Source organism: Pseudorca crassidens, chromosome 15, assembly GCF_039906515.1.
Source record: "Pseudorca crassidens isolate mPseCra1 chromosome 15, mPseCra1.hap1, whole genome shotgun sequence".
Taxonomy (NCBI): Eukaryota; Metazoa; Chordata; class Mammalia; order Artiodactyla; family Delphinidae; genus Pseudorca; species Pseudorca crassidens.
This window is the reverse complement of record NC_090310.1, coordinates 87,805,447-87,822,069: the sequence shown is the minus strand read 5'-3', so window position 1 is coordinate 87,822,069 and position 16,623 is coordinate 87,805,447. Positions and strand designations below refer to the sequence as shown.

General features: G+C 65.9%; 1 protein-coding gene across 6 annotated transcripts; it reads left to right on the top strand.

Moving 5' to 3' along the window:
• The first annotated feature begins 589 nt into the window (after nt 1-589).
• Nucleotides 590-15,541, top strand: RBBP8NL (RBBP8 N-terminal like). 6 transcript variants are annotated; one of them, XM_067708654.1, is made up of 15 exons: nt 590-702; nt 6,792-6,943; nt 8,011-8,053; nt 8,569-8,664; nt 8,982-9,094; nt 9,544-9,616; nt 9,962-10,092; nt 10,235-10,317; nt 10,571-10,737; nt 11,331-11,460; nt 11,491-12,048; nt 12,299-12,425; nt 12,926-12,996; nt 13,095-13,221; nt 14,881-15,537. In XM_067708654.1, exons 2-15 carry the CDS (start codon nt 6,883-6,885, stop codon nt 14,898-14,900), a joined length of 1,800 nt encoding a protein of 599 aa, XP_067564755.1. In that variant the 5' UTR covers nt 590-702; nt 6,792-6,882; the 3' UTR covers nt 14,901-15,537. The 6 variants fall into 6 exon arrangements, with proteins under 6 accessions (XP_067564755.1, XP_067564757.1, XP_067564756.1 ...); XM_067708656.1 differs by lacking the exon at nt 13,095-13,221 and having other exon boundaries at nt 12,321-12,425; nt 14,881-15,539; XM_067708655.1 differs by lacking the exon at nt 13,095-13,221 and having other exon boundaries at nt 14,881-15,535.
• Nucleotides 15,542-16,623: the final 1,082 nt, after the last annotated feature.

Sequence of the window (16,623 nt, the reverse complement as noted above, 5' to 3'; positions counted from 1 at the left end):
TCCTGCGCTCACCACCCCACAGGGCACCCCAGGCGGCCCTGAGACCCAGAGGTGCCCACCCGCCTGGGCCACCTGCCTGCTCTCCTCTGGGGTGGGAGTGCGGAGGGGGCAGTGCCCGGAAGGGGCCTCCAACCCGGCAGGGCCACTGCCAACCCCACTCCTGGATGTCCATCTACAGAGCTCTGATAGGGACAGGCCTGCCGTCATTATCCCCAGTTTACAGACAAGGAAACTGAGGCCAGAAAGGTCAGCCTGCGGGAGCCAGGGGGAGAGGCGGGAGGCACCGCTGCCGCCCGCCTCTGCCCCAAGGTGACAACTACTCCCTCCTGCCCACCTTGCCTGCCCCTGCTGCCCTGCCCCTCGTGTCCGTGTCCAGGCCCTGGATTCTCCTTGCTGCCCGGCCCACTCCGGCCAGAGGCACGGGCCAGGCGATAATTATGGGGGAACAATCCCATCTCTATGAGGGTTCAGACCCAACCCGTTTTGCCACTTTCTGTGCGATGGCAGAACCCGTTGGGCGGCTTTGGGCCGTCTCTGCCTCTTTTCTGCTCCTGGCCGGGGGAATCAAAAACCTGTCAAGCGGGTTTGGCCAAAATTATGTCTTGTTCTCAAGCAAGTTCACAGCGCTGGCTTCTATCTCTCGGGCAGGACATTCCAGATCGGAGCGGAGGTCCACGGAGGTCGATGTGGACAGGGGGCCCTGTGAGTACCTTCAGCAGTCGGGGGCAAGGGAGGGGGTCGCATGAGCTGGGGTCACTGTCGGGGTGCCTGCCACGAAGGCGGAGGCCCAGCCCCTGCTTGCCGGGCAGGAGGTGGGCCCGGCAGCAGAGCTGGCCTAGGGGACACAGCCACCTGCTCTGGGGCACCTGGTCCAGGGGACCGAGTGGGGGCAGGGACCTCAGTGCGCTTCCTGGGCAGAGGGGCTGGGTGAGCCAAGGCAGGGCCTGGCACTGCCCGTGGCCGGGTGAGGGTCTAGGGGCACCAGCAAGGGGCCGGTGGCCTGCCACTTCATCTGGGACCTGCCCCACTGCCTAGACCCTCCCGGGTCAGAAAGGGTGCAGCTGAGGAGTGAGGGGTGGTGCGTGGCGCAGCCAGCCCCAGCTCAGAGCCGGGCACGGTGGGGCACTGGCTGCCCTCAGCCCGCTGTCCCCTGGGGGCCTCGGCTCCGGCTCAGCTGCCCCAGCCAGGCCTCTGGGAGGCAGCCCACGAAGGCACCGCAGCCTTTTTTTAAAAAAAACTATTTATTTATTTACTAACTTGGTCGCACCAGGACTCAGCTGTGGCACGCGAACTCTTAGTTGCAGCACGTGGGATCTAGTTCCCCGACCAGGGATCAAACTTGGGCGCCCTGCACTGGGAGCGCGGAGTCTTAACCACTGGACCGCCAGGGAAGGCCCCCGGCCCATCCTCGAGGAGTCGGGTTGCAGGGCCCGCTGTTACCTGAGCCACCCAGCCTGCCTTGCGCCTCTGTGCATGTGTGCACACGCACGTGCAACCCACGAGTATGTGCGCACACGTGCAGGCAGCTCTCCCCGTGCCTGTGCAGTGTTGTGTGTGCAGCGGGGGAGGTGGCTGAGGGCGGCACCCACGTGCTTGGCGTTTCTCGGGTGTGCACGCGCGTGTTGGGATACTGTTGTGTCTGTATGTGTGGGTGTGGGCGTCACACATGTGTGCACGTGTGTCATGGGTCTACGTGTCTGGCAGTGTCAGAAACCATCCCGGCAGTGGCACCTCTGTGGACTCAACCTGCCATCTGACCTTGCCCATGAGGTCGCTAGGGGGATGCACTGGCCATGTCCCTTGCAAGCTGGTGACTGTGGACAGGTGACATCACTCTGAGCTGCAGGTTCCTCATGTGGAAAGTGGGGACTGCCGGGGCCACCCCCTGGGCCCCATGAGCCCAGTGACACTGCACGTGACACTCCTGCCGGGCGCCGGGACGTGGGGGCCGGCAGGCGGGCCCCTGACCACCTGTGGTCGACGGGCACTGGATGCCCACCACATCGATGAGACCCGACAGCCCGAGGTGGTGGCGCAGACTCCCTCCAGCCTCCAGGAGCTGGGCCGGGACACCCCACCGTCTGTTTTGTGGCCCAAGACACTGAGGCACAGCCGGGACAGTGACTTGGCTAAAGTTGCCAGGGAAGGGGCTTCACCCGTCACCACTGAGGCCACACAGAGACACCAGAGCCTCTTCCCTGCGTCGAACCTCAGTGCCTGAATCTGTAGAATGGGACAGTCAGAGCCTTCTCAGAAGGCCGGGCGAGCTCCAATCACACGTGTGGGCCGAGCCAGGGCATACAGCAGGTGCTCCGTAAATGCTCGTGCCAAGAACATTCGAAGGGCTTGGACGGTGCGCCTGGCCGTGCATGGTCCCCTGGTGACAGGCAGGCTGAGTGTCCCTGGGATCACTCCGCTTCTTCAGAGGAGCTCTGGGACGTTGCAGGGCCCCTGCAGTAGACACCACACAGCGTGTAGGGCCCCGGCCCAGTGCTTGGCTGACTGGACGCTCCGGAAACCTAGGCCCCGCTATCGTTACTGCTGTGTCGTTGTCCTTGTGTTATGGGAAGGTGGGTGGACAGATGAGTGGCAGAGAAGGAGTATGACCGGGGGCTGGGTGCTTCTGCACCCGAGGGACCTGCTGGAGGAGAGGCCCCAACAGGGGCGGCGGCGGCCAGGCAGTGAGGAGTCTGGGGCCCCGGCGGACCCAGGAGCAAAGCAAGAGCCTCACCGCCGTGGGCCGGGGCCCCAGCGGGCGCCTCGGTGGCCTCCTCTGTGCAGGGGGTCCAGGGGGCACCTCCCCCAGACACGGCGCCAAGATCCAGTGGACCCCGTGAGCGTCTGCTCAGTGAGCGAGAGTGCACCCTCACTGCTGGACGCTGAGACCTCTGCCCTGAACTCGGTCGGGGGGCGCTCTTGTCCTCCTGCAAAGCGCGTTTGCGGCAATGGCCCTTGAACTTGTCCAAGGGAGAAGGGGCTCCTGTAAGCTGCACCTCTGGACTCCTGGGGCCGCCTGTGGGGGAGGTCCTGGTGGGGGCACGGCACGCGGGGGACGCAGGGTCTCCACCCGCAGTTAACTGAGCACCTGCAAGTGCTGAGTACACATCACCCGGACATGTGTCACCTGGACACACGTTACTTGGTGGAGCCTAACAACAACCTGATATGGGGGTGGAATTACCCCCCAGATGAGGAAACTGAGGCTCAGAGAGGTAAAGCACTTGTCCCGGTCACGCAGAGGGTGAAGGCAGGACAGGGGCCTCTGGGCTTGGAGGTCCTCTGCCCTGTGTGAGTGGCAGGTGGGCAGGGTCACTGGCACAGCTGACCCCCGGCCCTTCCCTCCCACCTGCTCCTTCCGGGGCTCCTCCCAGCCTGAGCATCCCGAGTAGGAGGGGCTGGGATCCCCGCAGGACCCTGGGGAGCAGCTCTCAGGCCTCTGCCCCCAGGCCCACCCCCACCCCAGCCAGCAACTCAGGCCACCCTCCCCTGTACGCAGGCCCCCCGGCCCAGAGGCAGCAGCCCGGAGCCCTACCCCACAGGCCTGCCCCCTCATCCTAGCACCACTGCAGCCCCACCCCAGGCCTGGGGGAGAGCCCTCCTGCCTGGAGTTCCCTGAACCCCCAGCGCCCCACCCAGCGGCTCTGCACACCTGGCAAACACAGTGCGGCCACCGGGGAGGGCTGGGCCCCCAAGCCCTGGCAGGAGACCCTGTGCATTTCTACAGTGGGGATTCTTCCTACTCACAGCCACCACATCCACCTCGGGTGGGGGCCCGCCTCCCTCCTCCTCCTGCCGCTTCCTTGGACCCTCCCTGCACCGAGGGTGGGGCTGGGACAGGGGCTGCCCCAGGAGACTGTCTACTTCACAGGCCAAACGCCCTTCTGTCACCTGCCTGCCCAGGGAAGTCACACCACCCCCATGGCACTGTCACCAGGGCCTGGATAGCCCTGGTCCTCCCTGGGAAATGCGGGGCTCCCAGCAAGATGCATCCCTTCCAGCTGTGCCCCCAGCCGCTTGTTCATCCTGCCCAGGACCCTGCCCACCATGCAGGAGGGTGTCTCCCCTGCCCATCAGAGACCCCGAGAGGGGCAGCCGGGCGGGGCCCTGGGTGGCTTGTGACGGTTTGGATACAGAGAGGAGCCAGGGTGTGGGGGACAGAGGGTGCCCTGGGCCGTTACCAACAGGGCCTCCACACCACACGGAAGGGTGCTGGTCTCTCACTCAGACTTGGTGTCCACAGAGCCTCTCCCAGCCCCAGGGGCACCGCAGGCTCCCTGGGGCGGCTCCTTTACGAGCATTGGCCCAGCCCACGTGCGGCGGCAGGCAGCAGGCTCCGGCTCTGATGCGGAAGAACCGCCTGACCGACGGGTCTGGGTGGAATTTCAGGCGCAGTGGCTCGGCCCCTCCCTGGCCAACCTCCCCCAGCCCGCAGGGAGCCAGAGCCCATGGCGGGAGGGGGGCGGGGGGGGCCCTCCCAGTCTTAACTCCCAGAAGCCCCACCGCGAAATAAAGAAGGGTAGAGCCGGCAGAGCAGGGCACCTGGTCCAAGGCGGCGAGGGCGCATCCTCAGCGCCAGAGTGAGTTCAAGCCCCGACCCCCGCTTCCCACTGGGTGGCCAGGGAGCGTGACTTTATCCCTCTGGGCCTCAATTTCCCCGTCTGGAAAGTGGGCTCCTCGCAACGTCATCAGGGTTAGATGGGTTCAGGAAGTGGGGCTGGGGTTATCAGGTACACCCCGCTCGAGCCCTGGTCTCCCCCAGCCTCTGCAATTCAGCATCTTTTCCCCTAACCTGCCAGGACATCCCTCTGTCTCCCGGCCTCGAGGAGGGGGACCCTCCCAAGCCCCCCCTTGTTCCCAGAGCCCTCACCCACCCGACACAGAGCTGTCACGCGACGCCCCCACTCCCCTGGCACCAGGCAGGTCTACAGGGAGTTTGGGGAGCCCCACCTTCCCGCCGCTCACCCCCCCAGCACACCCCATTTGGCCCTTCCCGCCAGCTCCCGTGGCCAGCACAGGACACAGGACTGCGCTCTGTCCTCTTGCTGGTCCCAGCCTCGAGGCTTCCCCGGTACTCTGACCTTGACCTGGGGTTCGAGAACCCAGTTGAAAGCCAGGCTCCACTGTCCAGTCTCCCCTCAGGCAGCTCGCCCTGGCCCCTGGCTTCTCGTGGGATCACAGGGCCTGCTTGCCTCAGTTACTGATCCCACCGCCCCAGGGTGCCCGCCACCCCAACTTCTGAGAGCCCAGAGCTGTTGTGCCTCTTCTGCACTCCCAGTGAGTGATTTCCACAGCGGGCCCTCCACTCTGCGGTGTGGGAACCGTAATGGCATGGGACGTCACCGCTCCTGCCACCGCAGGACACTCGCCAGCAGGCATTTGAGGGTCTCCAGTTTGGAGACTGTTGCTGCAAACACTCGAGTCTCGGGGCAAACTTTGAAATGCAAGTGAGACCACGCCCCTCCTTCAGTGTGCCCTGGGGGGAATCAGGCATGGCCTCCCGCAGGGAGCTTTGAGCAGAGGTCCCGAGAGTGCCTCCTGGGGAGAGGCATGGAAGCTGGGGTGGCCAATGCAGAGCCGGCAGTGCACCAGCAGTGGGGTGGTGGCTTGGGCCAGGCGGGCGCCATGAAAGAAAGGTGAGGTTCTGGGGCAGGTTCCGGGAGTACAGAAGGCAAACCGAGAACCGCTGCCGACAGGTCAGGGTAGGGAGCCGGCAGGTGAGTCGGGAGTGCCAGGACCCCGGACGCTCATTTTCAGGGTCAGCTGACCGCGAGGGCTCCTCAGGCTAAGTGCAAGGAGGGAACAGAGGGGCCGCTGATGGCGGGGGTCTTTGCTGGTGGCATCTGCGCCGATCTGGCTCTGCGAGCTGTGCGTCTGACTCCCAGCTCTGTGACAGATGGTGACACAGAGCTGGACAGTGGCGGCCAATGGTGGCCTCGGTACCCACCACCAGAGGTCTGCCACAGGGACGGAGGGGCTCTCGCCTGGTGGAGGGTGGCGCCTGGCACCATGGTGAGGAAGCTGTCGCTGGGCTGAGCCCCGGCCTCACACCCAGCTCCGAGGAGCTGGACCCCATGGGACCCCGCAGGATACTCACCAGTGTCCACCAGACAGGCACCGTGGCCACTGCCCGAAGGAAGAGAGCGCGGCTCAGGGGGGCCAGGGCTCACGGCGGTCACACTGTCCAGCTCCCAGCTTAGGCTAGGCTCCCAACCCCACACTCTTAATTTTTAGCAAACACTTCATGGAGGTGAAACACAGGCAGGAAAAAGGGCCCAGGCCACAAGGGGCGGCTGGGTAGAGTTCCACCTGTGCACAGTCACCAGCTCCTGCAGGGGAAACAACCAGCCGGCCCCCAAAGCCCCCGCCATGGCCCCACGGGGCCGTCCATGCCACTGCGGGCACCTGGACCCCACCGAGGGGGCTCTCCCAGCGGATGAACGCGCCCTGGCTGGCCGATCCGCTGGCCGCAGGCAGGCATGGGCATCTCCTGTCTGGGGCCTCATCAACACACGTCGCAGGCACCGTCGCGGCCCCAGCACCAAGCGGGAACTGGCGTCTTCAGGCATCTGCTTTGCTGTGAGGACTGGATTAGGGAGTTGAGCTTAAGTGAGAATGTCCCATCCCTCTATGTGCCCCTCAGGTATGGACATGGCCCAGTGGGTGGTCACAAGACAGGACTCCCACACCCCCTGGGACCGGCACCCACCTCCCCTCCAGGCTACTGCTGGAGCCTACATCCCACAGGCCCTTCCTGAGCTAATGTGACCGTCTCCGCACTTTCTGCTCCATAGGCTGGAAATGGAGGTGCGGTAGAGCCCAAGGGGCCACCCCTACACCTGGAGCACAGAGGGGCCGGGGCCAGGGCCAGGGCCGCGGGAAGCCATGGAGAGCTTCATGGAGTCGCTAAACCGGCTAAAGGACGTCCATGAGAATGAGATCGCGGGTGAGCGCCTCGGGATGGACAAACCCGCACCCGGACAGCAGTCTAAGGGCAAAAGCCAGGCCGGGAGGCTCCCACACATCGCCTCCAAATCTCGCCAAACCTAGGGACCTTGCCTTCCAGGCCCAGAAGGGGAGTCCTGACCCAGAGCCCAGAGCTGCAAGCGGTCAGGAGCCCAGCCTCAGACCAGCCCCTCCGATCGCAGCCCTGGAGGAGTGGTCCCTGAATGGTCAGCTAGCTTCAGAGCAAAAATTAAAAGCCAGCCTGGTCACAGACCCCGAGAAGCTCTGGCCAAGACCGGCCCCTTTCCCAAGGTGGGGACCTCAGTGTCCCCCAAAAGCGAGGTCACCTACTTCCCTACTAGCAATGGGATCTCAAGGCTCCAGAGGCCTGTCTAGAGCTCTCCAGGGCGCTGAGCTGAAATCCCTCTGCTCCCCTCCAGGACACCCAGGCTGAGGTCTGCCCAGTCCGATTTTCCCGCCGGCAACAGGGCTGCAGCCACACCACTCCCTTCACTCCAGTTCCCGGGCCACACCCTCCCGAGACTTTTGTGAGAGCGCTCACACCCTGAAGCCCGAAAGGGCCTGGGTCACCTCCCCCAGAGACCCAGAGGGGCAGGGGCTGCTTGGGCTAGCCTAGGGCCCAAGCCAGACCACGATGAGGTGGGGAAGAGGGGGTCTGCTGGGGTCTCCCCCAAGGGCCCATTTTATTTCAACGCTGGCAGCACCCAAAAAACATTCCTCTTGGGACTTGGCCAGGTAGCTGGTCACTCCCAGCATCAGGGTCCCTCCCCATCTCCAGACAGACACCAGAGCCAGAGACCCCAGGGAGGGGAGAGGCTGGGCCCGCACCGGGTCCCAGGCAGCCAGGAGACGGGGCGGAAGCTGTCAGCAGGTGCAGACTGGGAGCCCGCCCAGGGGGCGACCTCAGGGAGTCAGTGAGGGGACCCAGGTGGCAGGCATCTGGAGAGGGCCCTGCCAGACAGCCGGGGACAGGAAACGCCCCAGCTCTGCTGCAGGGGTGGCAGCACGGCTGGGCCTGACCCTCTGCTCCTTTCCTCGCTCCTCCAGGCCTGCAGAACAAGCTTCTGGAACTGAACTCAGAGAGGTGCCGGTGAGTGAGGACAGGCCCTGGGCCAGCAGATGGGAAGGGCAGCGGCTCCCCAGCCGCTCACAAGCACGCCCGCAGCCCCAGGGCCCTGGAACTGCCACCAGCTGTGATGCAGAAGCAGACACTGAGGCTCGGCTTGGGGGGTGGGGGAGTCTCTGGTCCAAGGTCCAAGCCCCTCCCCCAGTGAACAGGGACCCTCCAGGGGGCTGGGCAAGCCGCGTCCATGCAGGGCGCCTCCGGGACCAATCACTATCAACAGGAGGACTCGTCGTGAGTCTGGGAGACCAGGGGCCGGCTCCCCAGGTCCCCATTGCACAGATGAGGCTGCAGGTGGCACGTGGATGAGACAGGGTCCCCAGGGAGGCCGCGAACACTCTCGCTTGGGCGTGCTGGCATTGCCCTTGAAGGCCCCACTTCTCAAGGCAGTCCCAGGCCAGGGAGACGCTGGCGGGGCAGCGCCGGCCCCGGCAGAGCAACATTCGCACCGCGGCCCTTCCCCCCACCACCGTCCCCCGCAGGGACGCCCAGAGGGCGGAGGAGCTCTGTGCCAAGAACCGTCAGCTCAGGGAGCAGCAGAGGGCGCTGAAGGAGAACCTGCGGGCGCTGGAGAACAGGTGGGGGCACCTAACACCACACTCACGATGGGGGCAGGGTGCACAGGGAAGCCGAGGAGGGTTCTGCGGAGAACGAGTTTGGGAAGCTCCGGCATAAACTAAACCACCGCAGGACGTCTCAGAGCCTTAAGTAAATTGCATTTTCAAGGTTCCTTCCCAAACTCAACGGCACATGGAGCGCTTAGCCCCCGGGGTAGGGGTGAGGGGGGGCTTCCACGGAACACACTTTGGGAAAGGCAGGGCTCGTCCAGGGAGGGGGGCAGTGCGGGTCCCAGGCTCCCTGCTCAGAGCGGCCTCTCGCCTCCTCGCCCCTGCAGGCTGCGGGCCGGCCTGTGCGACCGCTGCATGGTCACCCAGGAGCTGGCCAGGAAGAAGCAGCAGGAGTTCGAGAGCTCCCTGCTCCAGAGCCTGCAGCATGTCTTCCTACTCAGTGAGCCCGGCCCCGGCGTCCCTCCCGTGGGGGCCGGCGATCCCCCAGGGCCCGCCCAGACCGACGAGGGGTCTCGGGGAAAGGGGAAGAGGCGATCTGGGCCACGCCATCGGTGGGGCGGGATACCCACCCCCCAACTCACAGACAAATGGTGCAAAGCCCCCTGCTGGCGCCCACTTGCCCCCCACTGGTCAGTTACCCAGGCAGGGGACGTCCCTGCCCTCTCGGGGCCTCAGCTCCCACCTTCCATGATGAGGAGGGTCCTGCAGAGCCATGAGGTCTCATAGGGTCTGCCGATGAGGACACGCCCCTTTCTCTCGGCGCGAGGGTGGGGTGGGGGGTGTCTCTGGGGGCTGGGGCCAGGACAGGAGGGGCTCCTGGGGGCTGTGAGGGCCCCACCCCGCCCTGCTTCCCCTCCCCCAGTCCCTCCTAATCAGCGCCTTCTGCAGCGACCGAGCTGACCCGGCTGCAGGAGGAAAACGATGCCTTGAAGGAGGAGGTGAAGCAGCTGCGGGGCCCAGGGTGAGTGGGGGGAGGCACCAGGGCCCAGCAACCCTCACCCCACACACCTCAGACACAGCAGGGGCCCAGCACGTCCACGGGCCCCAGGCACAGGCGCCGAGGGGAGGGGCTCCCCAGAGCAGATGCGACCTCCCCCACTCTGCAAGCACAGGTCCTAGAGCGGAGCTGGGCTCCAGCGCCCACGGCAGCTCTGGTGCCTGGGCTCCACGGGACGTCGGTGTGAGCCGACAATGGTGGTCTTTCCTGGTCACCTGGGTCCCCAGGAGGGCATCCTGGCCTTTCTGATCGCCTCTAGGACACTGCCCTCCCTTACCCACCCTGTCCTTGCCTCCCCTCTCGAGACAGGGCCAAGCCCCAGTTCAGGGAGGGTGCCCCAGGACCCCTGTCACCCCTGCTGTTCCCCTCCCTGGGCACCCGGAAGGCCGTCACTGAGAAGCCACTGGAAGGCCATGAGGAGGTGGAGGACGGCCACGCAGGTGCGGGTCCGCGGGGAGGAGGGGCTGCTGGGGGGCAGGGGAGGCCAGGAGACTGGAGCCCCAGGACCGGGGAGCCCTCTGTGCTGAGCTGGCCCCTCTGAGCACCTCCCAACCATCCCACCCTCTGCTTCTCCTCCCACAGAAAGGCCGGTGGGGTACGGGACGTCTCCAGTAGCCAAAATCTCCCCGGGTGCCAACCTGCCTGAGCCCCGGGCCCCGGACATGGTGAGGGAGAGGGACTCAGAGCCCACTCCTTCCTCTCCCCGGGCAGCCCGAGGCAGGAGGCTGGCAGCCGCCAGCCGCCAGCCCTGCTATGTGCCACACACATGGCCCGTGCCAAGCAGGGACCCCTGAGCTCCTTGTGACATGGGTGGAGGCGAGGCTCAGAGCGGGTGGGTGACCTGCCCAAGGTCGCACAGAGAAAAGGGCAGAGGGCAGCAGCCAACCGCCCCCAGGCTGACCCATCTACCCCGTGCAGAGCCCCCAGCACATCTCCAACCAGCTACACGGGACCATCGCCGTGATGCGGCCAGGGTCCCGGGCCTGCTCTGCCAACCGGGGCTCCGTCAACGGGACGTCCCCACTGCCGCCCCCCAGGAGCAGCCCCCCAAGCCCGTCTGGAGAGCACAGCCTCCCTCTGGACAGGTGAGGCCCAGCCCACCGCCGCCACCGGAGCAGCCTCAGTCGGGTACCCAGTCTCCTACTCTGGTCCCACCTTTGGGGAAGGGGCCAGTATCCCAGGGGAGTCCCTCCCATTATCCCTCCAGGAGCCCCACCCTTCCCTGGCTTGGCCTTCCCAGCTACCCTGCCCGTAGCACAGTTCCCACGTGGCCATCTCCTGAATGGCCAGGGCGGGACAGGGGGACATGGGGGTTGGAGATGGGGACCGAGAGCCCCCGCAGCAGAGCCCACGCAAAGGCTCTCACCATGGTCTGAGACCACTCTCAGCGTCTGAGAGGAGACTGGGGGCAGGGCTGCAGCGGGCCCACGGGTGGGCTGGGTGCTCCAGGGGACCGGGCAGGCAGCCGACGCCCAGAAGAGGGAGAGGCCTTGGTGGCCAGGTCCCTCCTCAGAGCCCCCAGGCCCCAGGTCAACTCTGCCCAGGGGGCCCGGGCGTTCCCCTCCCAGCTACCCACCGTGTGACCTGGGCACTCGCCTCACCTCCCCGGGCCCCCGGTCCTCCCTGTGAAACGGGGGTGACCGTGGGCCGTGGTCAGCAGGCTCCTCCTCGCCCACAGCTTCCTGCAGGCCTCTCTGCCCTCTGCCAAGCCCTGCGAGTCCCCGAAGAGCTCCGTCCAGGCTGACCGCCTCTGCCACCTGAACCGCCACCTGGCCCTGCCCCGTGGGAGCCCTCACAGCGGCCCCCAGGCCCCCGCCACAGCCCCCAGCGGCCCCCAGCCCCCGGGCCTCAAGGCCGGGGAGGCGGAGGCCTGGCAGGAGCCCGTGGGTCTGCTGGGCCTGCCAGGCGCCCTGGTGGGCGTGCGGGACCCGCGGCTGGAGGGAGCGCTGCACCTGCTCCTGGCCCAGCAGCTGTGGGCGCGGGGGCGGGCGGGCGGTGCCGGGCTGAGGGGCCCACCGGAGCTGGGGAAGGCGCCACCCTCCCCGCCAGCCGGCCCCCACTCCAAGGGTCCCGGGGGCGGGGCGGCCTGGGCAGCCCTGCCCAGAGGGCAGCACCCACGGCCCGCAGGCCCAGGCAGTCCCGGGGCAAAGGAGGCCTCGGCCACACAGGACTATGTCCCAGACAAGCCCCTGGACCTCTCGGAGTGGGGCCGGGGCCGAGACGGCGCCCCCAAGCCTGCCAGCCAGCCAGGATCACTCAGCCCCCCAGGTGCCCACACGCCCAGCCCCAAGCCACCCCAGGGAGTGGAGCCCTCTGCACAGTCTGGGGTCCAGGGGCTCGGCGACTGCACCAAGGGGGCCGAAGAGGCAGAGGCAGAAGAGCCTCCACCTTCCACGGTAAAGGGACCAAGCCCTGTTCCTGGCCTCCACGCGCCCCGCCCAGAGCACCCAGCAGCCCCGGGCTGCTCTCCTCCCTCTGTTCCACCAGCCGGTTCCCAGGGGGAGAGCCTGGCCGCCTGAGTCACACCACACGGGAGACGGCTGACCCTCCAGCCCCAGCCAGGGTCCCGCAGGCTGCGCCCAGAGCCGGGCGAGGGCAGGGAAGTTGCCTCATGTGAACTCAAGCCACTTACTTGCTTCCCCCCAGGAACCCTCACATTCTCTCCCAGGCCCCAGCCTGCCCTCTCCAAGTGGGCCAGGACATGAGGACAGAGGGAGGCCAAAACTGCCCCCCTGCCCGCAAAGGCCTGATGGAGACGGCCACCCGGGTGAGGGTGAGTACTGGCGTCACGAGAACGCAGGAAGTGGTACCACAGGGGGCGGGAGGTGCGGTGGTCAGCATCAGCTGGCGGCCCCTATCCCAGGACCTGGCTCAGCGCCCTGGGCCTGGCCAACCAAACCCTGGGGCTCGGACTTGCTTCCCCCCACCTACAGACCCAGAAAGCAGTTGGGGGCTCAGGGAGGGCATGTTTCTGACCACAGGCAATGAAGGGAGAGCATCTTAACAATTAGGGCTTCCGGGCAGGTAGGGAGTTCACCGTCACCCAGCAACCAAGCCAGGGGACACTCCAGCTGGTGGGGTCATTGTACGGGTGCTGGAGACACTGGGCCTGGATCAACCCCAAGGCAGGTTCCTCGGTCCCTCTGTGCCTCAGTTTCCTCATCTGAAGAGTTGTTGCCACTGGTCCTAGTACGGCAGCTAAGTTAGAGGCCTGTGCTTCTGCTAGACTCCCAGGCCACCAGCCTGGCCTGACCCACACCCTGCATCCTGCAGAGCTCAGCAAAGCCCAAGGACAGCAGCTGGAGTCGGATGAGCTAGACAAGCCAGACACCTCGGACAGCGAGGTGGGTGCCCGGCCACACAGCGGGGTGGGGTGGGGGCACCAGGGCTGCCCCAGGCTTCGGGGAGGGTCCTCAGCATGACCACACCCCCACCCCATCAGGTGGGCCTGAGCACCGAGGCGGGGGCCACGCAGAGCTTGCCAGCCGAGGGACCCAGGGGTTTCTGCGCCACGGAGCATGGGCGGGGCCCACAGAAGAGGAAGCGGGCCTCAGACCAGTGGAGCAAAGGTGGGCGGCCAGGGCTGGGCGGGGCGGCCATAGCACTGATGCCCCCACCCCACCTTTCTGGCTACTTGGAGCCCAGCAGCCAGCCCTGGAGCCTCTCCCGGAGCAGCCCTGTGATAGAGACCCGGGTCAGGCCTGCGTGAACCCTGACTGCACTTCTCCTCGCGGGCTGGCCCTTTCACCCCCAGCCTGCTTCCCTCTGGAAAGGGGGCGATACCAGGGCTAGCGTGAGATTCCAGGGACACAGCTGAGGATGGTCGTATCGTCTTCGTTGTCACAGGGGAGAAGGGGCGTCCTGGGCCATGAGCAGCCCCCAGGCCTGGTGGTCCTGAACCCCTCCCCCTCTCCCAGTCCCACCGGGATGGGGTGGGCACTCCTGGACCCTCTTGTGCACCTTCCAAAAGGAGCAGCAGCAGAGGGTGCTGCTCCACGGTGTGGGTGTGTTTGTTCCCTCTCGGGGTTCGGGGTCGCTCACGTGCTCGCCAAGGGTGGTACCTGTGGGCTTCCCCCACCCCCCGCTCCAGCCTCGGGTATCAGGACATCCTCCCACTTCCTGCTCCGGCCACAGTGGCAGCTCAGGCCAGGCCTCCGGGCGCCCACGAGAGCCTTAGAACGCCTGAGCTAGCTGATACTGCATGCTGCCTGGTGTTTGTCCAAGCAGGCCTGCGTCGCAGGCTGGGCTGTGGCCGCCACAATGCGCCATTGTTGCCGGGAAGGTGACTGCAGCCTGTGTTTGCCGGGTGAGCGGTGGAGGAGGCCAGCACGCCTGTGTGATCTCGTGGCACATCCCACTGGGCATTTTTGGAAGCTGTCCTGGTGGGCGCGGTCCAAAGGGGTGCACCGTGTCCGCCCCCACCCTCCACACTGAGTCAAGCCCACTCCACCCTCACCCACCCACCCGGGCCAGGGCAGGGCCTCCCCAGCAGGCACTCACAGGGCTGATCAGTGAGAACAGGACCCTTGCCCAGCTTGTGCCACGTGGCTCAGCGCCAGGGGCAGCGCCCTTGTATCTTGTGCGCATGGAGCAGCTCAAGACAGCGTCCAGTCGTTACTGTCTTTGGGCCTCATGACCCAGCCCAGTGATGAGTCATCGCTGTTTCACAGATGGGGAAACTGAGGCTCAGAGATGGGGTAACTTGCCCAGGGTTACGGAGCTGGTACATGGGGTCAGGATTCCAACCTGATCTGTCTGACCTAGAACCTAGAGTTGGTTCTGCATCAGAGACGGGCCTGAAGCCCAGTATCTCGGCAGGTCCCACCTGTAAGGGTTTCAAGGACCAGATGCCCGTTCCCTGTGGCCGCAGAGGCAGGCCCATGGAAGCACCTAGCCCATGTCTTGGGGATTCTGAGAGAATTGCCCCGTGAGCTCGGCTTATCCAGAATGTCCCAGACCCTCTGCAAGGCGGCAAGGGAGGCATTGGGGCCAGGCTGACTCTAGGATCACACCTGGGGAGAGGGTCTGTGCCTCCAGCAAATTCCCAAGGCTCACCCTCCAATCGGGCCACCCTGCCCTGGTGTCCGTTGCTGTTGCAAACGAGTGTGAGCTCTTGAGTTCCCAGAAACTGCCCACGAGGCCCTGGGTGAGAGCCAGCGTTGCTGCAAAAGAGGACACACAAGGCCACTACTGCGCCCCCTGGTCTAACCTCGGTCCGCTTCCCACAGCCTCGAAGAAGCCATCCTGAGGAGTAAGGGACCTAGGGGAGCCAGGAGCCCGAGGGACCCCAAGGACGGCAGCGCCTCACCCAGCACCGGCAGCTGGGGAGAGAGCCAGGGGCACCCCAGCTGCCCAGCCGTGCTCCCCACCCGACTGCCGGCGGCCAGGACAGCCCATGCCGCCAGCCAGCAGACGGCCCCAGCAGCAGCGTAGCGGACTGGGTCCTGGCCCACATCCAAAGGGGTCGGGAAGGCCAAGAAGGCTGGTCTTCTGAACCCCTCCATCTCAGAAATGGTCTTGCATGCCACCCTCAGCCCAGCATCTGCTCCCTTGCAGGGAGTAGGGGCCTGGGAGGCCAGGGCGGCTCAAGCTCCAGCCCCGCCCCGCCCCGCCCCCACCCCTGCTGTGCACAGGCAGCCCTTCCTGGACAGTGCCCCCTCCTCCCACCAACTCCACTAGCATCCTGGACCCAAGGGGCTGCGAGCCTGGCGGCCCATTCCTGACGGGGCATGGAGCTCTGAGCAGTGGTCTCGGGCGCCCCCTCGTGGAGTCCCACAAACGGGTGCTGGGCAGTGAGGGCGCAGGAAGGCTGACGGCAGCACCTGGAAGCGGGGGTGGGGGGTGGGGGGGGCGCCGGTCCCAGGGCACCCGGAGAATAAAGTGTAATGAAGGATGGCGTGTGCAGCTGGCAGGGTCGGGGGTCATCTGGGCTTCCACCTGCCTGGGCAGGTGACGCAAGAGGCTCTTGAATGTGCCCAGGGATGGGAAGTCACTCCCTTTCTGAAGGGCAGGATCAAAACCAGCCCCATCTGCAGCGCATTACAGGGACCAGGGCAGCCTCTGGGGAGGGCTGTGGGAACACAACAGGGGATGTCCGCCAGGCCCCACACAGAGCCCCTCCACACTCTGGGTCCCTGGTCCACTGGCCTGTGAGCCATCTGCACCGCCACAGGGCACACAGGGCAGCTCACCCAGGCTTCCACCCGACACAGAACCTGGAAGAAGACCACGCCCACTCCCCCCGCCCCCACCGTGTCCCTGCGGCACCACCGAAGTTTAACATAATGCCAATTGGCACAGGAGAAAAGTCTACAGGGCCCAGCTCCATTATCGGGCAGCAGACAGCATGGTTTTGGAGCTGAGGGCCAATAACCAAATAACAGCCCTCCATCGCTTCATCCTCCCACCGCCCCTTTTCATTTTCCTCATCTGACATCCGCTTAACTATTAGCTACCAGTTTGGCAGCCCGCCCCCGCCCCAACCTGCCAGGGTCCTCCTACTGGTAACAGCTGGCCAGCAGGGCCAGGCCCTGGGGCCCTGATCCACGATGATGATACTGGCCTCCCGCTCGCTAGGAGGCGCTCTGCAGGCCAGGGCTGTGTCTGCCCCGCCCCCCAACACCTGCACGGAGGAGAGAAATGCGTGTGCCGTGTATGGTTCCACGGAGGAGCATTCACAGCTGCGTGGGCAAACCACACGGCAAGTGCCGGTCTCCAACCGCCGGGAAGCCCCAGCGCTGGTGACAGCCCCGGGCTGAGCCCACTCAACCCTGACCATACCCTGAGGTGGAAATCAGCGTCCCCCACCTGAAGGATAAGTAAGCCCACAGGCACACAGCTGGACAGAGCAGGCCAGTGGCACAGAGGTGGCTGCAGGATCCTGCCCCCCAAGACACAGGTGGGCTCCTGGGGGCTCCAGAAGGCAGCACCTGAGCATGAAGCCACCGGCTCTGAAGTTGGGGGTCCCGGTA